The sequence below is a fragment of the Rhincodon typus genome, chromosome 7 (assembly GCF_021869965.1).
Source record: "Rhincodon typus isolate 14 chromosome 7, sRhiTyp1.1, whole genome shotgun sequence".
NCBI lineage: Eukaryota > Metazoa > Chordata > Chondrichthyes > Orectolobiformes > Rhincodontidae > Rhincodon > Rhincodon typus.
This window is the reverse complement of record NC_063338.1, coordinates 48,491,462-48,517,116: the sequence shown is the minus strand read 5'-3', so window position 1 is coordinate 48,517,116 and position 25,655 is coordinate 48,491,462. Positions and strand designations below refer to the sequence as shown.

At 41.2% G+C, this 25,655-nt stretch overlaps 1 protein-coding gene across 1 annotated transcript in view; it reads left to right on the top strand.

Moving 5' to 3' along the window:
- Nucleotides 1-25,655, top strand: part of kalrna (kalirin RhoGEF kinase a) — a 675,519-nt gene that overhangs the window by 439,455 nt on the left and 210,409 nt on the right. The window contains exons 25-29 of the mRNA XM_048598757.1: nucleotides 2,082-2,191; nucleotides 5,356-5,425; nucleotides 11,203-11,292; nucleotides 15,947-16,039; nucleotides 16,741-16,852. Coding sequence (XP_048454714.1) covers nucleotides 2,082-2,191; nucleotides 5,356-5,425; nucleotides 11,203-11,292; nucleotides 15,947-16,039; nucleotides 16,741-16,852 — 475 coding nt within the window. The remainder of the gene's footprint in view (nucleotides 1-2,081; nucleotides 2,192-5,355; nucleotides 5,426-11,202; nucleotides 11,293-15,946; nucleotides 16,040-16,740; nucleotides 16,853-25,655) is intronic.

Here is a 25,655-nt window from a genome sequence, read left to right as displayed (position 1 = left end):
TCCTGCTCCTCTGATGCTGCTTGGCCTGCTGTGTTCATGCAGCTCTACACCTTGTTATCTCAGATTCTCCAGCATCGGCAGTTCCTACTATCTCCAAAACCAAATACAGCTTCTTTGTTGAATCCATTAACACTCTTTTACTGTTTTTCATTAAGAAATACCACCCACCTGCCACCCTAAATTTTTTTGATGCCCCTACCAGCTTCTACTGGCTTAAAAACTCTTGCTTCTAATCTGATGAGAGATCATCAATGTTAAATATTGGCTGGAATCTCATACTCTCAGTGGTGATAGTTTGAAGCCAGGAATGTAATTTAGTTATGAAGCTTGGTGTCATCCCTGACTACCTGCCACATTCCTATATCCACTGTACTCCAGTTCTGGATGGGAATGTCCAATGTCAAGCTTCCTACTTTACTGCCAATTGAGACCTTTAGGTGGCCAATTATGGATCGCTGACAGGCAACACTAGCCACTGCTGTGAGTAATTAGCTGCAATCAGGCGGGTTGCCATGCTGCATGTCCAACAGGTAAAATTGCATAGGCACCTTGTCAACCAGGATGGAATTTGATCTGTTGATCAAAGGTAATCTGTTTCTGATCGAGAGACTAGCAATTGGACAGGGGGGTGGTTGCTGAGATTCCCCTACACCTGCCATTTCTTCTGATCCCCATGCTCCCCTTTCCCTGTGGCCCCCCATCTCTGAAACTGCCTTGTTCTAGTTTCTACCCTGTTCCTCAGCGATTTTTGGGTGTCCTTCTGACAGCAACAACGCTGCTGGATTCAAGAGCTGATAGACTCTGATTCCGCTCCCCCACATCCCCCACACCCCCAACCCCCAGTCTCAAGCCAGCAAACAGCCACTGGTCACCTCCCTATTACGTACTGGGCAGGCCTTGCCCAGTAGAAGATGGTGTGTGGATCTCCCATCAGCTCTTCAGCTGGCTGGTTAGACTCAGCACCTCAATAAGATTTCACCAGTGGACTATTTTCCTTTCCACAGATGCTGCCTGCTGTACTGAGCAGATTTTGTTTTTATTTTGGATTTCTAGCATCTGCAGTATTTTGCTTCTGTACACATTCATCTCCTTATTTCATTTGATGGTAGAGTGATAAATCAGAGGTAGATTTTAGAAGTTACCAAAGAACCATTAAAGACAGAAGCAATTTGGAAATTCACAATTAAACTACTCCTTTGGGATACTTAGAGTTATTGGTTGAAAACCTGATGAATATAATCATCATTTGAGTTTCTTTATTGTGTTCAATGTTTAAGGTTAATGTATTTTCCAAAATAATTCATGCTTCTTAGTTTTTCTTTGAAAACTGACATCTGAAAATGGAAGCAAAATGTATAAATTGAGAAGAAATACAACATGACACCAGCATAAACATCCTTTCTCCACTTCCGTATTTACAAGTCATGACAAAAACTCAAACAAACGGTTTCTCGCTGTCCTTTGATAACTTACTACTAGTCCATTTTATTAGGTTCCACTGCTTCTGTGCCATTAAACATTCCTAGAATGGAATGTTAAGCAGGCAGATGGATTCTGGTTTCTTTCCATGCTGTTCTTGAACAAAGTGATGCAGGATCACCTCCTTTCCCATTTTTCTTTCCTACTTCAGGAAAACCTTTCTTAGATGGTTCAGCTGAAGTTTAGAACCACTATTTATGATTCATAACAAAAAAATGTAACTAAACAGTGAATATTGCATTGTTTGGCTGCAGCAATGCATCTCCATAATGTTCTGGATTATATGATGTAAAATTATTTCAACTGAAATGAAAGGCTACTTCATGTATGATTGCAAGCAGCTCTTTTTATAAAGGTTTTAAAATACACTAAACATTATGTGAGAGATGGAAGTGTTCCAATATATTTATGAACTGAATATGTATTTAAAAATCATAGAAGCATACAGTCAAAAGACGCTGCAGCAGAGTGTCAGTAAGATCCAAAGTGATGAATTGCTTAAACTGAGTATTGTGTCAGGCTGTGCGAGAATTGTGAGAAAGAAGCTCACCACATACTATCCACTCACTCATGGAGTTTTCTTCCCAATTATTACATTTCAGACCTATTTTTGGGAAATGACCTGTGGAGTGGAAGAGATTCCCCCTGGTATTATTAACAAGGAACATATCATATTTGGAAATATCCAGGAGATCTATGAATTTCATAACAAGTAAGTCATGAATGGCACATAGTTGAGTGTTAGGTCACTGGTGGCCTTTTTAAAGAATATCTTCAAGTGAAGTAACAGAGGGAGACAAGTGAGTAGGGAACTAGAAGGAGTAGAAAATAAAAAGACAATGTGTTAATAAGACAAACCTGTGAACACTTCTGAATATTTTGCTCAACTAGTAAATCAAAGGCATGGAAAAATAGTCCAAAGAATGAGAGTTCCAATATCACTGTGTTAGTTTATGAATTTGAGATCAGTTTTAAAAGGATTAATAAATAAATTGTAACAGTTAAAAAAGCGCCCTTGAAGTTGTCTAATTGTTACCAAAATCCAATTGGTTCATGAATGTCTCTGTCCATACAGTGAGGCTGTCGAGCAAGTATTTGTTTGCTAACAATAGGCAACAAGTACTGGCTTTGTCAGAGATTCACTGAGAATATAAAAAAAACAGAGAGAAGATAAACTGTTCAGTCCTCACAGCGACACTTTAAATAGTGCGGCATGTGCACATTGCTTATGAACATCAAGGACCTGAGGGATCGCCCCAATGTACATTAACCAACTGGATGAAGGAACTGATGGCATTATTGCTAAGTTTGCAGTTGACACAAAGATAGGTAGAGGGACAGGTAATGTTGAGGAAGCAGGGAGGCTGCAGAAGGACTTATACAGGCTAGGAGAATGTGGCAAAGAAGTGGTAGGTGGAATACAATGTGGAAAATTGTGAGGAAGAATAGAGACAAAGACTATTTTCTAAATGCAGAAAGGCTTCAGAAATCTGAAGCACAAAGGGACTTGGGAGACCTAGTTCAGGATTCTTTTAAGGTTAATATACAGATTTAGTTTGCAATTAGGAATGCAAATGCAATGTTAGTATTCATTTCAAGAAGGCTAGAATACAACAGCAGAGATGTATTGCCGAGACTGTATAAGGTTCTGGTCAAAATGTTCATTTGGAATATTGTGAGCTGTTTTGGGTCCCGCATTTAAGAAAGGATATTCTTGTGTTGGAGGGAATCTAAAGCAGGTTTGCAAGAATGATCCCAGGGATGAAGGGTGTGTCACATGAGAAGTAGTTGAGGACTCTAGGTTTGTGCTCGATGAAGTTTAGAAGGATGAGGGACGATCTGACTGAAACTTACAGAATACTGAGAGGCTTGAATAGAGTGGACGTGAGAGAAGACGTTTCCACTAGTAGGAGAGATTAGGACTCCAGCGCACAGCCTCAGAGGGAGGGGAGGACCATTTAGAACTGAGATGAGGAAGAATTTCTTCAGCCAGAGGGTAGGTAATCTGGAACTGATTGACAAAGAGGGCTGTGGAGGCCAAGTCATTGAGTGTATTTAAGACAGAGATAGGTAGACTCTTGATTGGTAAGGGGATCGAGGGTTATGGAGTGAAGGCAGAAGAATGGGATTGTGGAATATATCAGCCATGATTTAATTGTGGAGCAGGCTTAATTGGCCAAATGGCCTAATTCTGCTCTGATTTTTTCTGGTCTTATTGTCAATATCAGATAACGGGTCTTGAAGTTGTTCAAGCAGTGAGAAATGGAAATGTTAGAGCTCAATGAAGGCTGTAACTTGCCAGGTGAACACCTATTCTACTGTCTGTGAACTTCTGTGAAACAACACAGATCCAGAAGTTCATATGCACTCTCTTGCCCTAATCCCAAGGGGTCTACTCACCCTCTCTTGTTTTATGCCTCCTTTCCTGCAGAATGGGAGGTTGAGGGAGATAATGATTGGGGGCAGCAAGGGAGATCATTTCTTTCTAAATGACTTTAATGATGATATTGCAGATCATAAGGAAGATGATGATGGAGACAAGGCCGTGATTAAGATTCTGTTCAAGTACTTTTGTCCACGGCCCCTGAATGTCACCTTTTATGTCACTTGCTTTCTCACTTTCATGTATTACAGAAGCAAAGGTTGCATGCTTGTCAGCAATAGAGGACAAACCTGTCAGCAGCTATGGCCAGTCATTCAGACATTGGTGGAATGCAGGCCACAGTCTTTCAAGGCTTTAAGCATCTTACAGCTTCAATAAGAGTAGTTAACCCACTGATCAGTTAAAACTCCCCGTTCTGGGGTGACATAAGTAGATCTATAGCTACCTAATTTCTCCAGTGAAATGAGGAAGTTTGCTTAGGGAAGAATATCCTGAAGACCTCTGGCTAGTGTTAATATTTGAGCTGGATTGCACTTTAGATATGTGGTGTACATTAAAATTCATTGGAATTCTGAACATACTTTAAAAATATCAACAAACCACTCCTTCTCTGTAAACTGAATTCAGCATTCATTCCAATGCAGCCCTCAAACATTCCAATGTCCCTGGCTTGCCCTAGGACATGACAAATTTACACGCAGAGAAACGGTGCCATACAGACCAGAAATATATTGGGGCTGATCCCCAAAGTGTGTTAAATCAGCAAGGCTTAGCTGTGCACTGAAAGAGGCACTTCTAGCAAGCTCAGCACTGTGAATTCTGAAATAAAAGTTGCTTGGATTTGTTTTCTTAACCACCCTGATAGAGGTTTATCCGCAGATCTGTGAAACATCAGCTTTGGTCTTGGCTGTGACTTCCCCCCCACTGTGGTCAGGCTGTCTGCCAAATCTCATAGCCCAGGTATATGCTTAAGCAAATTCATAAACTGCCTGTAACAATTATCCCACTGAATTCTCCCTCCACTTGATGCTATGGTCTGTCATGACTCAAGATGATTGAACTCTTGAACTGTCACTTGCTATGGGAGAATTGACCGACCAAGAAACAACATTGTAAGTTAATGCTCTAACAATCGGTTAGTTCCCTAGTTATGGAGCAGTCCCGGTACAGTGCAACAAGTAAAGTTAGCAGCAAGTCTATGGCTAATTGGACTAGTATGTTTCAACTTTCAGAGACAGATTATTAACCTCAGGCCATACTTGTAATTTGTAAAATCATTAACACTACAAGATTGTTCCATTGCCTTGGAACCCCTTCCCAGTTTTAGTTGATAATTTTCTTGAGAAGTTAGTTTGTCGAAGTTATGAATTCTGATGTGAATGACACTCTGAAATGAAATAGAATTAGGTGCACAAGGACGGTAAACATGCAAGAGTACATATCTAGAGGGACATTGTAATTAACAGATAATTCAAACTGTCTCACCTTTTCAGTATCTTTCTGAAAGAACTAGAGAAGTATGAACAGCTGCCAGAAGACGTAGGACACTGTTTTGTGACATGGGTGAGTAAATACTTATATTAATGACTTTAGAAGTTTATTGATTACAGACTTCCGCTGATGAGGTGTATTGGAACATTGGTGGAATCTGAAATAAACACAGAAAGAGCTGTGTCCTGACTACTTCAGTTCTGAAGAATAGTTGAACTCAAAATGTTAACTCTGTTTTTCTCTCTCCACAAATGCTGTCAGACCTGCTGAGTTTCTCCAGCATTCTCTGTGCTTGTTTCAGATTTCCAGTGTCTGCAGTATTTCACATTCAATTGAATGGAATTTCCCGTTTCAAACCAGAGCTTTTAGGAGGGTGGACAGGAACCTTAATTAGACAAAAGACAAAATATCAGTTTTCCAACAGTGAGTTAAAATTTTGCTATGAGGTTCTCAGAACTTTTCAGACGGGATTTTTTTTTCTCTCTCTTACATTAATTAGAATGCAGTGAATACTATCTGGTGAGTACAAACTTCTTGAGTTACTTTGCTCCTTCATATCCAAGCTATTTCTTTGTGCAGACACTTACAGTGTAAGAGATGAAGCCTCATCAGTTCAACTAGGTCAAGAGAAGTCTTGGTCACAAGTAATCTAGCTTGTAGTTCTTAAATGCTAATAGTATAAGGGATAAAACCTCACCAGGCCATCAAGCCTCCCCAAATGAGGCAGCCACACTATCAAACACGAACAAGTCTGATAGGGAAAGGCATTAAAATGGTTCAGAAAATGTGGGTTAGGTAGGAAGGGATGGTAGGGCAGGGAACATAAAGGGTTGCTTGTGAGGGCACTGGAAGGACCCTGGAAAATGGAGGGAGGGAACTGAGATGTAAAGGTAATGTTACAGTGATAGGGGCAAGGGGGACAAAAAAGGGCAGGAGCTGCACTTTTAGGGTGGGGAACACAAAAGGCAATTAGCTGTTCTGGGGAGGGATAAGGAGCAAATGCCACGGTGGCTCAGTGGTTAGCACTGCTGCATCACAGCTCCAGGGACCTGGGTTCAGTTCCAGCCTCGGGTTTCTGTCTGTGTGGAGTTTGCACATTCTCCCCATGTCTGTCCAGTTTCCTCCCACAGTCCAAAGATGAGCAGATTAGGTGAATTGGCCATGCTAAATTACCTATAGTGTCCAGGGATGTGTAGGTTAGGTGGATTAGCCATGGGAAATGCAGGGTAATAGGGGTAATGGTGAGCCTGGTTGGGATGCTCTTTGGAGGTCGCTGTAGGCTTGTTGGGTCAAACAGAGATAGTAGGAACTGCAGATGCTGGAGAATCCGAGACAACAAGGTGCATCCAGCCCTGCACCTTGTTGTCTTGGGTCAAACAGCCTGTTTCCACATTGTAGAGATTATATGAATTGAGTAAGGGGTGGTGAAAGGCTAAGGAGTTCAGATCTGTGTCGGACTGGGATCAAGGGGAATTGCAGGAGTACAAAGTGAGAGAATGAGAAGGCCAGTAGCCACAGGGGGAGATTAAAGAAGGACAGATGCCAGAGCCCAGTGGGTCCTGTGTAGCCAGTCTGGAGAATTGCAGGAACACGGTTAGGAACTGTGTAGGTGCCAGTCAGGGGGCTGGTCCCTCATTGTTCAGGGTTGCCAAGTTACAGAAGGAGGTGAGAGGACAGTCAGTCCAGGGGTTCCATGAACTAAACATCAAGATGAGAGAGGGTCATCAGGAGCCGGTACTGCAAGAGAGAAACTGGGGAACTTAACGGTGGAGAGAGGAAGCTGAATGCTGGGAGGCAGAGGGGATTATAACAGTGAAAGAGGGGGCAACTCAGCATAGAAGGGGTGGGGAGAGAGTTTGGGATTGTAAGGGATCATGTGGAGGGGGCAGGGGAGTGGGAGAGCTCATTGACGATTAGCTGCAACCTGGTTTCCAGGGGTGGACAGTGAACTATAGACCAGAGGCCGGTTAGGAAGATGGACCGATGGAGACTTGGCTAGATGGGTTGGATGGGGTTTGAGATGTGAGGCCCATCAGGTTGATAGAAAGGGCCACCAGGAAGGGGATGTTGATGTTTGAGGGTTGGCCTACACCAAGAAATGAGCCTGGAAATGGGGAGTTGCCATTTTCCCCTCCATCAACCTTTAAATCACACATGTGCAATGGAAATGAAAATGGCTGCGTCCAAACATAGAAAGGTTGGGGGTCAGTGTTGCTACCTGTGAGGGATGGGCCTGCCAGTTAAAGCTATGCGTGGCCCTTGAAAGGACAACACCAAAAACAAATACACACACATACACACCCCTTGAGAGTGAAGGTGAAACACACTGGTGAGCTCAACAGTCCATGTGGCCTTCAGGTATTAAACTATCATGTGAAGCACACTCCTGTAGTCGAGCACTCATGAAAATTTCATTCAGACTAATGGCTGAGCCTCACTAATGCTTGTGATGTACTAGTGACGTCTGTGCATCTGGAAAGATGGAGCCAAGTTGCAGGAAGCTGCAAAGCCCCCATTGTCTGCTCGTGGTGCAGCAGCTGCTGGGCACCTTGGGCCATAGAACACTCTCAAGGGATAAGGACCAGTGGCTTGAGTAACTCAAAGTTTGCACATTTGGCTACACAGAAACTTAGGCAAAGGGATAATCATGAATGAGCATATATTTACACATTAAGAATTTATTTACAGTGAAATACCACTTATGCCATCAGTACACCCTCAAAAGTTATTCTTTTTCCTTTTCCTCACACAATGTCTAAGTGCAGTTGCTGTGTCAGCAGCTAGAGTGGAGGGAGCCTGCCCTACACTGGCCTTGGACTTTGGGTTGGCCAACCTTGGGGGTATTTGTGTCTATAGGGGCCCAGATATGCTGTATGTGTGCTTGCCAGATGTAAGTGAGCCCTCTTTGGCCAGAATCCAAGCAGGGTTGAGGTTGGCTGGTAGCATATAGGTGGAGGGCCTGACCACTTCTGGAGTGCCCAAAGAGGAAATTTCTGCAGATAGTTATGTGGTTCCTCCTCTGGCTGGGCACCTGCTGACATCACCCTTTCTCCCCTTGGAGGAAGAGGTACCTAGAGTGAGGTCAAGGTTCCCCATTCCCCTATTGCGTTACCATTGGTGTTGGAACCCCGGAACAATGGAGTGCAGGACGAGTCAGATATCCAGCAGATTCTGAGACACCTGAACCTGTTACCATGTGAGAGCTAGTAACACTGAAGTAGCTGCAGTGAAATGACAAACATCGATTACACATGAGCCACTGAGCTATGGAGCCCACAGTGGCTCAGTGGTTAGTACTGCTGCCTCACAGCGCCAGGGACCTGGGTTCGATTCCACCCTCAGGTGACTGTCTGTGTGGAGTTTGCACATTCTCCCCATGTCTGTGTGGGTTTCCTCCAGGTGCTCCGGTTTTCACCCACAGTCCAAAGATGTGCAGGCTAGGTGGATTGGCCATGTTAAATTGCCCGTAGTGTGCAGGGATGTGTGAATTAGGTGTGTTACAGGGGGGTGGGTCTGGGTGGGATGCTCTGAGAGTTGGTGTGGACTTGTTAGGCCGAAGGGCCTGTTTCCACACTGTAGGGAGTATATGAATGAGCCATCTAATGGAGATGCCTGGCATCCAGTTGTGTGTGTTATAGTCATCAATAATGGCAACCTTACAATGCTAACTCACACTCACAATGGTCAGAAGCTTGAGTAAACAGAGGTACACAGAGTACAGCAAATCACTCATCGTCCTGCAGCACTGGAGCCAGATTCTCTTGAACTGTCCATGGACACTGACCTCTGCCAGGCAGCCGTTGTCAGTCAGGATGGCCTCCTTTTGCCATCCCCAGGGGATAGCACTTTCCTCGCCCCACTTTTTGCCTGCTCCCTGACATCTCCAAGGGTAGTTGGAGGTGATGAGTGGGGATTAAGTGATGAGGCTCCTGAATTGTAGAGAATGAAGTTCTGTCCAAATGCCTAGTGCCTGAAAGTTGGTACACAGATGGTTTTGGCGGGGGACAGAACTTTGTGCTTACCTGACCATAATATTTGGTGTTTTACCCACCAATAAATATATGATGAGCTAAGTAGAAAATAATTGTGTGTGAAAATCCCGACCCACTCCCAAGCAGTAGTAAATCTCACTACTACACTCAACTCCACACTTAGTCTCAGTGAACCAAAATTCGGCCCAATAATCCTGAGTTTGATTTGGCTGATGACGTAGATAATAATTTGCAGAGGTCCATCTCCTATCATTCAACAATAGCAACTTATATGTACTTTTAACATATTAAGATGTACTGAAGCACAGCACAGGAGTGCATAAAGGTAATTTTGTGGTGATATTAGACTGGGTGGGTAAAACCTTGATCGACGAGGAGCCATTTTAAAGGGGGTGTTCAGGGCTGAGGCTAGGAGTGCTTTACAGGATGTTTGTCCCAGTGGCTTAGTAAAAGGGAGGGACATGGCACAGGTACTTGCTCACATGGTCTCAAATTTCTTGACAAAGAAATCCAGGAGCTCCTCACACATCGTTGAAGGGTGGTGGGGTTAGTGAGAGGAGTTTTAAAAAGACAATTTATAATTGTGAAAAGATACTGGGTGTTATTTTTGAGTTATCAGATGATCCTAGAATAGTAAGCAGTAACAGACAAGAACAGGGACAACCACTGCCTTATATAGTCCAGCCAGTTTAGTTAATGGATGCCTAAACCAGTTCCTCACCATCACTTGTTAAGCTTATATCCCTTGAACCTAATGGAGGGCTGTAACTGGGGAATGACTAGGTGAGAGGGAGTAAAGTTTCTATTCAGGACCAGTATATCTAAAGTGGTAATGAGGTAGAAGTTGAGTAATATATTAGCTGCAGAATTGTTATAGCAAGAAAAGTGCTACAGGTCAGACAGTTTGAACTTTGAAAGTGCATTTGTAAGTAAATTGGAATATTGTCTCGTTTGAGGTGCAAACACAGAGAGATGTCAGTTTGGGGCATGGATGAGCATGTGACTTGCACGTGATACAAGTAAATAATCAGATATGGTGTATTCTGTGATTAATGTGATAGGACAAGCAAGACCACATAAAGACGGCAAGTTCAAGGAACTGGCCATTAAATGGCTTGCGGTGTTTACAGAACAGAAGTGATTTTGGGAGGATAAGAAAGCAGTAATTATAGGAGAGAGAAAGCGTGACGAGATGAGACAGAGATTGAAATCCCTGAAGAAGAAAAGCCATTTGGTGCAGAGGTTGAAGAGCAAAGGAATGAAGATGGCTAATTATTGTACCTGGGCAGGTAGTGGAGAATGACGAAATAAGGAAAATAGATAATAACAAAATGTTGGGGATGTTGGAAATCTGAAACAAAAACCAAAATTATTGGAGGAATTCAGCAGGTCTGGCAGCATCTGTGGAGAGAGCAACAGAGTTAATGTTTCGAGTCCAGTTTGACTTTTCTTCAGGATCGAACTGCAGTACCAATCACAACTATTGTCCTTTGCAGTAGGTATGACTCCAACTATTGTAGCATTCTTCCTCTTGCTCCCATTAAATGCAGTTTTGTTAGGGCTCCTTGGTGTCATACCTAGTCAAATGGTGCATTGACATCAAGGGGAGTCAGATCTGACCACATGCCTGGATTTCAGCTCTTTGTCCATGTTTGTACCATGGCTGTATTGAGGTTAAGAGTTAATGACCCTGGCAGAACCCAAAATGAGCATCAGTGAACAGGTATTGTTAAGCAATGCTGCTTGATAGCACTGTTGATGACACCTTCCATCACAACATGATGCGCACAAAACCTTAATGGTGTACCAGTCTCTTTGACTAAAATCTAACTTGTTGTTTGATTTATTTCTGCACAGGCAGACAAATTCCAAATGTATGTCTCATACTGCAAAAACAAACCTGACTCAAGCCAACTAATCTTAGAGCACGCAGGAGCCTTTTTTGATGTAAGTAGACTTAATTTTTGCTCCCCATAGTAAGACTTGCTTTGGTTTACACAATAGTTTAACTGTCGTTATTACATTAAACACTGAAGGATGTTTTTGTTAAAAACCAATATTTGGGTTTGTTCAAAATACAGTTCTGTTGTATACATTGGTGGTATCATTGTTCACACTGATATCTATCAAAATCAAATTTATGATTCTGATCAAGCTAATATTAATTATCATTTTACAATCTTTTATTTGCATTCTGTAAAATATTGCAAATCTTTGTATTTACCTGTTTCTGTGATTTCTGGCTTCACTTTCCTTCCTGTTAATGAAAAGTGTTCAAGGCTAAAAACATTCCTGAAAACAAAATTATTCAATGAATCCTGTCACATTTAAGGGAGCAGGCTTGAAGTGCTGAGTGTGTTTTTCCTGATTTCATATTATTATGAAATACATTTTTTGTATTATGTCATGAGCTCAAATTTGCTTCTTTTTCAGTTATTTTATTTGGTACTAATCTATGTTCGGAAACAAACAGATACGATCAAAATATATATTAGTATCTCTCGTCGCTAGTATTTAACTACAATTTAGGATGTTTTGCTTTTTGGCAGACTATGTAGGGCACTTTGCATTTGTTAAGCAAACCATGCTAATGAATTTCTATCCAGCCTGCTTGAAACAGAATGGATCACAACTATTTATTCCAGGCTTCATTACAGAGCCACTAGCCAACTTCCTACCCTATAGGCAGGAATTGGGAAGGAAGCCACTAACAACCTGCAGAAAACAGGTTTGCCCTTGCTGTGTGCCTGCATTTAGCAAGTGTAGTAATGGCAGAGTAGAATATTAAAATTTCCTTGTGGGGCCTTAATGGAGCAATTCGGTTCCCATTGTGTCTTATTCTTGGACATACTGCAATCTTCAGTGCATATGATCCAGACTCAACTCAGGCATAGGCCAGATGTTTTGAAAGCCTGAAACTGTAGAGAAGTAATGTATTGTATTAAGTTAATAATGCAGCATTGATTCTTAAAAATGCAAGGCTGTAAGAAATAGAAGCAGGAATACACCATAAAGCTCCTCAAACCTGTACCATCAATTGGATAATGTTTTATATTACGTTCTCCTTAACTCCATTTTTTTATCTGTGCCCCATAATTATTGACTGTTTTATGTAGTTCAAATTATGGCCTTTGCAGCCAACATTATATTCAAAAACTCATCCAGCATAGCTGTCTGGGATAGAGAACTTGAAAAATTCACAACTCTCTGAGAAATTAAGTTACTCCTCATCATCGACTTAATAAATGGCACTATTTGTACCTATGCATTCTAGTTCTCGGGACTTCTTAGCATCTCAACTTCTCTCAGAATTTATATGTTTCAGTAAGGCTGTGGTGATTGGAATGATGTCAGCCAAATGGATCTCATAGAATATGAGTTTCCTGATTGGGGCTGTTAACCTGGTCCAATCAGGGAGTCCTGACTGACAGACATAAACAGGAGTGTCAGACATCAAGTTCACTCTGACAGTCGGCTTGGAACTAGCTGCAGCACGGTGGCTCAGTGGTTAGGACTGCTGCCTCACAGCACCAGGGACCCTGGGTTCGATTCCAGCCTCACATGACTGTCTGTGTGGAGTTCGCACATTCTCCCCGTGTCTGCGTGGATTTCCACCAGGGGTTCTGGTTTCCTCTCACAATCCAAAGATGTGCAAGTTAGATGGATTAGCCATGCTAAATTGTCCATGGTGTCTAAGGATGTGTAGGTTAGGTGTGTTAGCCACAGTAAATGCAGGGATGGGTCTGGGTGGGATGCTGTTCAGAAGGTCTGTGCGGACTTGTTGGGCCGAATGGCCTGTTTCCACACTGTGGGGATTCTGTGATTCTGTGATATGATGTGATTCTACTGTGCAAATGTAAATAATGGGTGACTTAGTGATGGGACACTGACCTCTGTGGAGTTATTTCAAAAGCCACTTCTTACTGTGCTAATTTCCAATGTGTACAGATCAACTGCTCAAACTTTCGTCATAAGACAACCTTTTCATTTCAGGAATTAATACAGTGAGCCTTCTCTGAACTGTATTCAATGCAAATATTTTTATATTTCTTGAAAAAGAAGACCAAAATTGAACACAGTATTCCAAATGGGACGTCACTAATGCCCTGCACAGTTGTAGCAAGATTTCCCAACTTTTATAATGCTTTCCACTTGCAATAAAGCCCATTCCATTTGCTATTGTTGTGACTTGCTTTACCTTCATGGCAACATTTTGTGATCCATACACAAGCACATCCAGATAAGGATATGTGCTGCAACATTTTAAACCTTTTTCTATTTAAATATATTCTGCTTTTCTATTCCTCCCACCAAATGAAATCTTTATATTTTCCAAAATTATCTGCTAGATTTCTGGCCACTCACTTAACATGTATATATTCCTTTGTAGACTCTGTGTATCCTCCTCACAATTTGTTATCCCCTCTAACTTTATATCAGTAGCAGGTTTGGTACAATACACTCAGTTCCTTCATGCAACTCAATAATGCAGATTGTAAATGGCTGAGTCTCAGCACTGTCCTACTGACATTCTGCTAATTACAGTTTGCCAACCTGAAAATGAACCATTTAATACAACTCCCTGGCTGGGATTTCCCCATTGTTTGACCAAGTGTGAGGGTGAGTCTGTTAGGGAATGACACCATGCCCCCACCATAGCTCATAAAGAGCTAATAAGCATCGTATAGACAATTTTCTCGGCCTATCAGACACCTCAACACTGGCCAGTACTCTCGAACTGCTGGCCAATCAGAGACTGACAGCTTCTGGGGCTTAAGAACTGCAAGTCAAGGCTACTTGCAGCAGTGAGAAGGAATGTCTTTTTGTTCTTTTTCTTAAGGGTTGGAGTTGAGGAAAGGAGGGGAAGTTCAGGGAGAGATTTTTTCAGAGACCACTTACTTATCCCTCATTCTTGTCTCTGGCTGTCATCAGAATGAGGCAGTTAGAGCTCTCCCTGAAACTCAATAAACTTTATCCTAGTTGAAATTAATTGTCTTTCTCTTCATAAAGAAGGCAGGTGATGGAAAGGGGTGCAGAGGCAAGAGGAATTGAGGACTTTAAGTGGCCATTGACTGACCACTACGGGCTTTAATTGCTAGTGAATGTGAAAGTCACCTTCTCACCCAGCAATTAATGCCAGAAATGGAAGAGGGTACAATTATTTCTCTCCACGGCAAACTCGCCCAATTTTTGCATTTCCTTTCTCAACCTCTTTCGTGACACCTCCAGGGAGTGGAAAATTTCCTGTATGTTTGCTGCTAGTTAGCTAATTTTGCATCTGTGCAAATTTATTTCCCATAAGACCATTAGCTCTTGTACAGTAACCTTTCAATGTGGCACCTTATTGAAAGACTTTTGAAAATCCATATATATATATAATAAATATATACATACACATATATGAATGGTTCCCCTTTATCCACCTGTCTATTACCTCCTTAAAGAACTCTAATAAATTTATCAAACACCATTTCCTTTTCATAAAACCACATTGATTCTGCTTGATTGCATGATGATTTTCTAAGTGTCCTGAAACAATTTACTTGATAACAAATTCCTGCAACTTCCAAATGATGGATGTGCAGCTAACTAACTCATAGCTTCCTACTTTCTGCCTCCCTCCTTTCCTGAGGAGGGCATTCAAATCTGTTGGAGCCTTTGCAAAATCTAAGGAATTTTCAAGATCACAGCCAGAGCTGTTTTCAGACTGTTGAATTGACTCAACCCTCAAATAATGTAACCTGCAATGTAACTTGTATGCTTTGAAGTCTTTTTGATCTGTACATCCTTTGCTTGCTGTGATCTGCCTGTCCTGCTTGTAAACAAAGCTTTTCACTGTATTTCAGTACATGTGACAATAAATCAATCAATCAACTATAAATGTTTCTTTTAAGGCCTTTGGTTGCAACCCAACAAGTCCAGTACATGCCAGCCCCATTAGTTTGCCTGGTATGTTTTCTCCAGTGGTAAAGATTGTTTTAAGCTTTTACTCTTTTTGCTCTGATTTCAGCTATCATTGGGATGATTTTGGTCTCTTCTACCGAGCCTGATACAAAGCGTACAAAATTTGTTCAAAAGCTCATCATTTCCTTGTTTCCATTATTAAATCCCTAACTTCAATCTCCAAGAAAGCAATGTCTATCTTATCTAATTGCTTCAATTTCTGATACTTGTAGATGATACTCCTGTCTGCTTTTGTATATTTTGCTAGTTTACTCTCATAATGTACTGTATTCCTCTTTCTTAGTGATCCTTTGCAGTTTTCGAATAATTACCCAAATGCCAGCGTACCACTGGTCTTTGCAACAGTGGTGTAATTTTTCTTTCAATTTGATGCCATCCTTATCTTCCTTAACCTCAGATGATTCATCTGTCTCGTAGTGGCTTTCTAAATTAATTATATATTTGTTGAGAATTATTAATTACCTCCTTAAATGCCTGTCATTGCTTAGTTACTATTCTACTCTTCAAACTGCTTTTGTCCTGAATAAAATTGTCTACTTCATCCGCTAAGTGTTAGTGCCATAAAATATTACATTAATTGAAGCAATATGGATCTGAATGGAATCATCATTCTGTATTGTATGCTTCTGTTTTGCAGGAAATTCAACAAAGGCATGGTTTGGCCAATTCCATTTCATCCTACCTAATTAAACCTGTTCAGAGAATCACTAAGTACCAGCTCCTACTGAAGGTATGTAAAGCTCCCAGTATTTTTTCGGTGCATGTCCAATAGATTCAGCCAAAGAGCTGCTTAAAAGGAGTGCCTTACTCCATAGCATTATAAAGCTGACAGTAGTCTACAGCAATGTGTTCTCGACCTGAGTCCAAACTTTATAGTGGCGCTGCACTTTCCCATCATGTCCTTCATAACCTTTTCCAGCTGCCAAGTGTCATCGTTCTGGGCTCTGATTTTTTGCACAGCACACTGCATTTTCTGATTTCACCCTGTACCAGATTAACAGTATTCTGAAATTGTTCCAAGATTGCAGCCAAACCACTCTAAGACAGTATTATCTCTGTTTTAAGCAGTTTGTGTACAGTTCTGTGGGTTAGTGCGTTGGGGGCTGGGCTGGAAGTCATGGGCTTAGCACAGACATCAGTCACATCCGGAGGTAGGCAATGAAAACAGGCGGTGGATCCTGGAAAGAATGTGACTGGGAAGTGGGGAACCACAATTCATTAAAACAGAAATGAGTGAAGATTCTGCAGCTTTACATGCCTTAAATCCTTCAGTTTCTCCATGAGCAACAAAATGGGACTTCAGTGACTTGGTTACTTTATTAAAATATTAGCAATTGTTCATCCTGGTTTATTAAAAAGGTGAAGGGCAGGTAAGGAACCATTGGGTAATGGACTGTTTTTAATTTATATCTTTAATGTTTCTGTCTTTAGGAACTTTTAACCTGCTGTGAAGAAGGCAAGGGTGAATTAAAGGATGGTCTTGAAGTGATGCTTAGTGTACCCAAGAGAGCCAATGATGCTATGCACGTCAGCATGTTGGAGGGTAAGATGATAAAAAGCAGTAGCTTTATTGCCATTACCACTTTAACTGAATTCACATCTCATACAGTTTGTCAACAATGACAATTTGTGTTTTATTGTGCCTTTTGAATTGTCTACTTTCTTCAGAATCCATGTTCATAGCATCTGCTAGAACATTACTGTTTAATTATCACTGATAGCAAACAATTGTTTTAATGTAAACAGTTGGTGTAGTCATGGATGTAAACCATTTTGTCCTATGTATATGATAACCTAGTTTAATTTTTCAGGACCAATCTGTTGGGTCTGATCAAAAAGGTTCAGAGGGGCAAAGTTGGATAAAATCCATTAGCTCATGCCAGGATCTCAGCGTATGGGTCCTTACTATTCAATGGATGTGATGCAGGCAGCACTCAACTTTGTGTTGCTGGCTCATTTTCATGATTGTGGTGAACAGTTCAATACTAAGTGCACTGTTGAGTGGCTGCACACTGAGCAAGAGGCCCAACTTTGAGCATGGCTAATAACAGTCAAAACTAGCCTTCACTTTCAAAGGTGAGTGACTTCAGCAAATCATTCAACTGGCTGTCAGTAATACTAAGAGCAGAGAAATGGAGTAATGGGCGGCAGAGAGGCTTCACTGGATTTCAGTTACAGTATTAGAGGCCTATGGGCAGGAGGCAGAAAGGGTGATCAAGTAACAGGGGGCCAGAAAGCTCTCTGTGAAGGTACTATAGGAAAATAGCCACAGATATTAATGTCAGCTGTCTGGCATCCAGAATCCACACAAAGTACTAAAAAAAGGTTCAGTGACCTCATCTGAATTGGTCGCAATCAGTGAATGCATCTTCAAATGCCAATCATATCTCTAATCTCTAACACTATTCAGAGCACCACACCCTATCACTTGCTCATGCACCAATCTATAAATGTTGGGAGCCATATCTGACATTCAGACATTCCACCATACCCACTCACCTACTACCACTGTTGCAAGTCTCATATCCGAATCTTACATCTTCCACATTCTACCAGCTTTGCAGCACGTCACTCAAACACATCGCAATACACTCACAGACATTCTTCCTGTTCTCTCTTACAGGCCAACAGGGCACATAATAAAAGGGTGCACCAACAAACCAATGGAAGACAGGAATGGCTGTAGTTTCTTACTTCTGGGAGAAGATCACACTTGGCATTATTGGTACAGCTGTTACAGACAGTGTGACAACCAGTTTCACTGATGTCATCCAGGACAATGGCATTTTCCTGCCTTATATGGTTTCTGAACCTCTTCACCCTCATCCTGCAGTCCTGTATGATGTACAAGCTGCAGGTGATATGACCGCACACTTCTAGACTTTCCGTCCACACCTCCGTTCTCATCCCAGCCCTTCTCTTGTGCATTTACACTTTCAAATACACAAGAACTGCTTGATTAAAGGCAAAGTACGGTGGATGCTGGAAATCTGACACAGATAACGCTGCAGAATTTCAGCAGGTCTGGCAGCCTCTGTGGTGCACTCTTCAGTTCTGAGGAGGGGTCATATCAAACTTGAAACATTAACTCTGTTTCTCTCTCTCTACTGATGCTGCCAGACCTGCTGAGTTTCTCCAGCATTCTCTGTGTTTGATGAAGAACTACTGCCAGCCCAGCTAATGCTGCTTGAAGACGAAGGCCTGGAGGAAGACATAGACCCAACCAAGAAGCACTGTCACTTGATCTGGCACTCACAATCACCAACTCAGATACTAATAACTGCCTGAAGCTTAGCGGGTGTACAGAGGTGGTAAGGTGTGGAGGGTAAGTTACTAGACAAAATTCGACTGCAGCTGGACCAGAATGGAAGATTAACACATGAGCCAGCTCCCTGGAGGATACATTTGCAGATTAATTCCACTGCACAGGATTCAAATAAGGACTTCAGCGGGGCCCTGTAATGGAGAAAGCTGATAAGCATGCACAGAGAGATCCTGGGTACATTGGAAGATGCGCTATGGAGCTCATTATCACCATCAAGCAGCAAGTGGAAGTCTGGCTTGAACTTGTCAAGACTCCTTTACCAGCACCTTTTAAACTCATGACCTTTGCCGTCTAGAAGGACAAGCAGCAGGTATATGGGAGCACTAGAACTGGCAGGTTCTCCTCCAGTTATTCACCATCCTGACACGGAAACTATTTCACTATTCCTCAACTAGTGCTAGGTCAAAATCCTGGAAATTCCTGCCCAACAGTAATATAGACGTACCTACACCACAGCGACTATTGCAGTTGAAGAAGGCAGCACAGCATCACCTTCTCGCGAGCAAGTAGGGTTAGATAATAAATTTCAGACCTTGCTATTAATACCCACATTTAAAGAACAAAGTAAAAAGTAACTTGACACAGCGTTTCTTTCAGAGTTAGAACCCATTCTTTTCAAATCAAAAGCAATGACCAGATCTATGAGACAGCCTTGCTGCAGAATCTAGCCAATGTCTTCGGCCACTGAGTTTGCACTGAGTCGGAGCACTAGAACAGACAAAGTCACTCACGGGGCAGGTGCTGAATAAGATTGAATAATCGAATTTTGTGTGGATTATTGGAAGGATCGATAGATTTAAGTTGGTATGGATTGGTTGCTTTGTGTTGGATTTTGTTTTCGGCTTGTAGCCAAGAGGATATGGTGAAGGTCAGCAATTGAGAGATGCTAAGATGGGGCAATGTTGAGCATCAGGAATCTGGGGAATCCAAAGGAATTGGAGTCGGATCAGATGACTAACAACAGACAGTTTAGAACTCTAATATGTAGACTGTTTTCTCCCTTTCACCTCCTCCTTGGTGGTCGTTGAAGCTGTTGCAGTAAGGGCTGTGTCTTCACAATATTGTGGAGGACACGACAAACAAATACAAATCAGGAATCTTGCTCCAATAAATACTGAAGGGCTCCATCTGAGCAGTACAGGCAAGGAACCCGCTGCTTTAGGATATTAATAGTCTGCTCCATAATGTTCCTAGTTGTAGCATAATTTTCATTGTGGAAACACTACTGTAGGCCATGTGAAGTCAGATGGCTGAAGGGAATCATTATTTGTTGTGATGTAAAAAAAGTGATTTTTATACATTTTAATATAAGTTATTTTGGACTTTGGATTTTGAACTAGTGGTGTGTGGGTTTTAGTTTGTGCATATGAAGGGGTTTAATGATTAACATGTCCACAATTCTGGAGGCATAATATTTTTCAAAACAATATGAGAGAAAGAGTCTTGTGGTGACAATGAAAATTTGGTTGCACTGATAGAGTTTTATGATTGGGCAGATTAATTATAGAGGAGCATCAGCTTGCTTTCTGTTTAGAAGCATCAGGATGTTTTTGGCTTAGGGGTATAACCCATAGCTTGGAAAGCTTTTGAGTTCAGTTCTCAGTGGTCATGGGAAGTTAGATATGTGAAGTAGTATCTCATGAAGAAAGGAGATAGTTTAGAACAGTTAGGAAATAGGTTATTTCATTGTAAGGATTTTAGTTCGAAAGTTCCAGACCAGAAGTTAGAACACTGAAGATTTTATTTGAAGTTAGGAAAGTCAGAACTCAGATGTACAACTAATCAAGGAAGATTTTTCCAAACTCTCATAACCAGGAATTGACAAAAAACAGCAAGTCAAACCTATGCATGTGATTGAGTTGTGAACATTCTCTGTATTTAAACATGATAAAGTGATAGTGTTATGATAGATGGGGTAGTATTCTCACTGTGCATTTCAAAATATTTCAAATTGTGTTATATTGCAAGTAACTTGATTTATTCTATTTTATTTTCTTCTCTTTTAACAATAAAATTTAAGTTTATCAACAAAACAAAATCTACAGCATTGTGTGCTTATGTTTCAGTGAAAGACCACCTTGTTTATGAAAAGAAAAACAAAATATGATCTTTAAACCAGATTTCAGTCTGGGATCTGAGTTGTCTGACAATAACATCATCTGGAATCATAACACTATGTGTGCAGTGGAAAGGCTTCTCACTGAGTAATCACTCTCTGGTTCAATGTGGTGATTTGAAAATAATTGGAGCAGGTGGCTGGTACAGCATGAAATGTGATTGCTTCCAGGTTAGCAGCAATTCATCACATATTGCTGTGGACACGGCTGCACACTATCTGCATGTTCGTGAGCTAGATCCCTTGCAGTTTCATTCCATCTCCCCACTGAGATAGCCATGTGTGTGCAATCAATAATGCCCTGTACCCTGGGGAAGGCCGCTGTCCTGACAGTGTTGCATATCTGTTTTCTCTGTTTCTCTTTGTTTGTGGAGAAGAAAATGAATGGTGAACTGCAATAAATTGGCAATCTTGTTGAAGGACCTGCTGAGGGCCACAGTCACATTGATAGCCACTGGCAGTCCCATTCTCATTCTGTGCTGCAGCTGCAGGTCTAGTTTCAGAAAGTGTTACAGTTCTGTGACCTTGGTGAAGCTTAATCACTGTAGAGAGTTTTCCTGGGCTGGAGCTACAAGAAGTGATGTTTGGGAACCCTGGGGTTTGTAAGGCCTCCTGCCATGAGCTCTCTTCCGCCTCCTCTTCCTTTCTCTATTAGTAGCTTGTCTTTTCTGCTACCTCTGTTCCATCTTTCTCTGTGTGAAGCTGCAGCTGTCCAAGGGGAACTTCCCTTATTACCTCCAAGACTGGAAGCCTTTTAACTCCTTTCAAAGTTCAAGACCATCCCTGTTGACTGAAAGAACTTCTGTCAAACTGTCCAGCAAAAATGATATTATTATGTTTCTGGAGCAGTAGAAAGATGGCTAGGATCTCCTTACCTGAATGTTGGTTATGACTTTAAATATGTAAATAAAGTTTTGAGGCATGCAGCCCCATTCATGTTTTTTTTAAAGCACAGCATTCTTCCTATGAAGTGGAGTCCCTGATGCAGGCAGCCCATATTTAACACAGGGCATTAACAGCCTTGGTGATGTTTGAAATGGAAGATCCCAATGTCTAATCAGAATCAGGCACTGACTAACAGCATGATCTTCCCACTCTCCTGTGTGCTTCTCTTGTGGGCTATCACCCTCCTTGGCACTGTGATCTATGTGGAACAACAGGAGGAGGTAACCCTTCACCACTTGTTTTTCCCTTTCGCAGCTCCCCATGGCTCTGAAGGTATTGAGTAAAATAATTGAGCCACATTTTGCAGCCCTGATCTGTAAACAATCTGACCCCATTTCCACGTTTCTGACTATTCGGCACAATGTAGAAAGAACTATTATATGTTACTCAAGATTTTTTTCATTCACAATTAAAAGTAATAAATGCTATTAGATATAGCAGCCGTCAAAATTTAATGCCATGCATTAATTAAGATTTGAATAATTGATATTTAAAGCAAGAGTAGCTGTGGGACTCTGCTCATCTATTAGCAAGCAAAAGAAGCTCAGTAGCACAGATGACTGCTTTCCTGTGTCTTGCCAATCTTCACAGCATACTGATCAATCTGATCAAACTTAAGATTTGTTAAATTAACCTATTTCAAGATTGATTAAAACTTATTATAAACTTTAGTCCGTTGCTATGTCTTTGAAATCCATTACTTTTAAGTGCTGGTCAGCTTACACTTTGTGGCTTACACTATACCTTAGATTTGGAGAGCTACTTAATCACTTAAATATATTTTTGAACCAGTTGCTGAAGGTAAGCATGCAGGTGCAGCAGGCGGTAAAGAAGGCAAATGGTATGTTGGCCTTCATTGCAAGAGGTTTTGAGTACAGAAGCATTTGTTGTTGCATTTGTACAGGGCCTTGGTGAGACCACACCTGGAATATTGTGTGCTTCTGTCTCATTTTCTGAGGAGGGTGCCCTTGCTCCCGAGGGAGTGCAGCAAAGTTTTACCAGGTTTATTCTGGGGATGGCGGGTCTGACGTATGAAAAGAGATTGACTAGTTTGGGATTGTTTTCGCTAAAGTTCAGATGAATGAGGGAGGATCTCATAGAGATTTATAACATTCTAACAGGACTGGACAGGGTAGATACAGGGAGGATGTTCTGAATGGCGGGTATGTCCAGAACCAGGGCGTCACAGTATGAGGATTCGGGGTAGACGAATTAGGACGGCGAGGAGGAGACATCTTTTCACCCAAAGAGTGGTGAGCCTGTGGAATTCATTCCCACAGGAAGTAGTTGATGCCAAAACATTGAATGTATTCAAGAGGCGACTAGATACAGCACTTGAGACGAATGGGATCAAAGGTTATGGGGAGAAAGCTGGATTAGGCTATTGAGTTGGACGATAAACCATGATCGTGAAGAATGGCAGAGCAGGCTCGAAGGGCCAAGTGGCCTCCTCTTGCTCCTATCTTTATGTTTCCAAGTACCTAAAGCAAATTGTTACAAACTATATATATTTATTGAAATGCCAAAAGTTTGAAAAGCCAAGCCCATCAATCTTTCTATATTGCCAGTGAAGGGACATAAACAAAATGATAGAAAAAGAACTCAGGCACACAGCCTCATTGAAATATTTAAATAAGCAATCCTTCTTTGGGAACTGCACTCCTATTTGTATAAATCAACTTAGGTTTGGATTTGAGATTTTTAATGTTTTTAATATTTCTTTCCAGCTGACCAAAATCCATCCATTTTTTGAGCATATCTTTATTTTAGTAATTCAAGTCATAAATTGTTGTTAGTTAAAAGATGACATTTGTACAAAATCCAAATTTAAATGAGTGTTTCTATTTTTTGCTGGTATGATTAAAATGTATCCATTTCTTACAATTTTATTCTAGACCTAGTAAGTTTAATATTTATTAAATCTGGCTTTCAATTAATTTGATTTTCAGATTAATCTTTAATAAATCCTTGAATAAAAACATACATCCGGATAATGTGGAGATAATGAGACTTTGTAACAGTGGGACACGCTACCCTGTGTAAATACTTCAAGTTGTGAGTTTACTCATTAGGTGTAATTACCATCAAGTTGAATTTTGTGCTGTGAATTTCGCAGAATAATGAATGATCTACAATGACTAAAACTCAGATTAAGCTCACTATTTGGAGCAAATCTGAACAAAAGACATTCTTTCTGCATTAGGTACCTATGTTATTATTTTTACTTATCAAATGTTTCTGATATCGATGATATTGGCAATTTTGTGTGCCAAAGTATACATTTTTGTCTTCGGTGACATGTAAAAATCTTTTGCTACTTTTGGCTGGAGTAATACCTAACACAAAGGTAGATGGTTCTCATCACTACCTTTTCAAGGGCAACTAGGGATTGATAATAAATGCTGGCCCAGCCAGTAACACCCAGAAATGAATTTTAAAAATCATCTTCTGTAATATTTACAAGATCCTTTGCTATGTATAAGTTTCTTTTTCGGTATACAATAAAAATCTAAATGGAGCTAAAGTATTAATGAAAAACTGTTTTAGTCCCCTCCCTGGAAGACCAATCTCTCAGACTAGCTGATTTGCTGACTTTGAATTGATGTATTTTCATCTTTCAACGACTCAGTCTCGGTACTGACAAAAAGAAAAGACTGCGAGTGCTGGAAATAGGAGCTAAAAAAAAATGCTGGAAATCCATCAGTCCATCAGTGCCAGAATCTCCTAAAGAGGACTTTTGAATTTCTATCCTTTACATGTGAACAGCTTTTCTTCCTGTTCATGGACCTGCTGTATTGAGGCATTTTCTGCTTTTTGTGTTTGCATTCCTGGCTATCTGATTCCTCCATCATACACCGTAAGTCCATGAGCTATGGGAGCATATTTGGTCATTGGAGCACAAGTCAGCCATTCAGCCCATCAACTCTGCCATTCAATGAGATCATTGCTGATCTGATCAAGCTCAGTCCCACCTTCTTGCCTTATCCTTGATTCCTTTACCGATTCAAACCTATCCATCTCAGTCTTGAATATTCATTTTCTGCCGCTTTTGTCTCTATGCTTTCCATTTCCTGAAACTTGGGAACCATTCCTCTGACTGGATAGCACTTTGCCCAAGTAACAATTCTTCAAAATTAAGCTCAGATGGTAAATATTGGCTGACATTTGAACCACCCTATGTGAATCCATACCCTCTACACTTCAACCTTTTATCAATAATGTGGAGCTGGAAAAGCACAGCAGGTCAGACAGCATCTGAGGAGCAGGAAAGTCCTGTTTCTCAGATGCTGTCAGACCTGCTGAGCTTTTCCAGCTCCACATTTATTGACTCTAGCTTCCAGCATCTGCAGTCCTTATTGTCTATATGTCAACCTTTGCCTTTAAATTTACTATGCCACCTCACTTCATATCTGGTGACCAGGTAGTGAGGGTACCTACCATGAGTCGAGTTCCTTGCCATCATTTATTCTTCATTAGACATGGACAGCAACAGGGAAATGGCTCAGACAACATCCAGGGTAAGCAGAATCAGTGTCAGTTTGATAAATGGAAGTGCAGGGCCCAAGTCTGCATAGACGCCAGGATCTTGTTGGGAAAAATTCTAAACTGCATCAATGTTTAACTTGAAATCATTTTGGAGTCCACATACAGTACATGCAGAGTGAACATATTTAGAGTTCAAATAATGGTCAAAAATGATTTGCATCATATCATTGGTTCTTGCAAAAAGAGCATTGACAACTCAGTTTAGTGGCAATGACTTAAAAAGAGGCAAATACTGACCAAAAGTGACCCATAACTGGTGAAACCTGCAAGGGTGCTGGAGGAGGCAGAGACAATCACTTCATCAACCAGAGATAGTAGGAACTGCAGATGCTGGAAAATCTGAGATAACAAGGTGTAGAGCTGGATGAACACCGCAGGCCAAGCAGCATCATAGGAGCAGGAAGGCTGACGTTT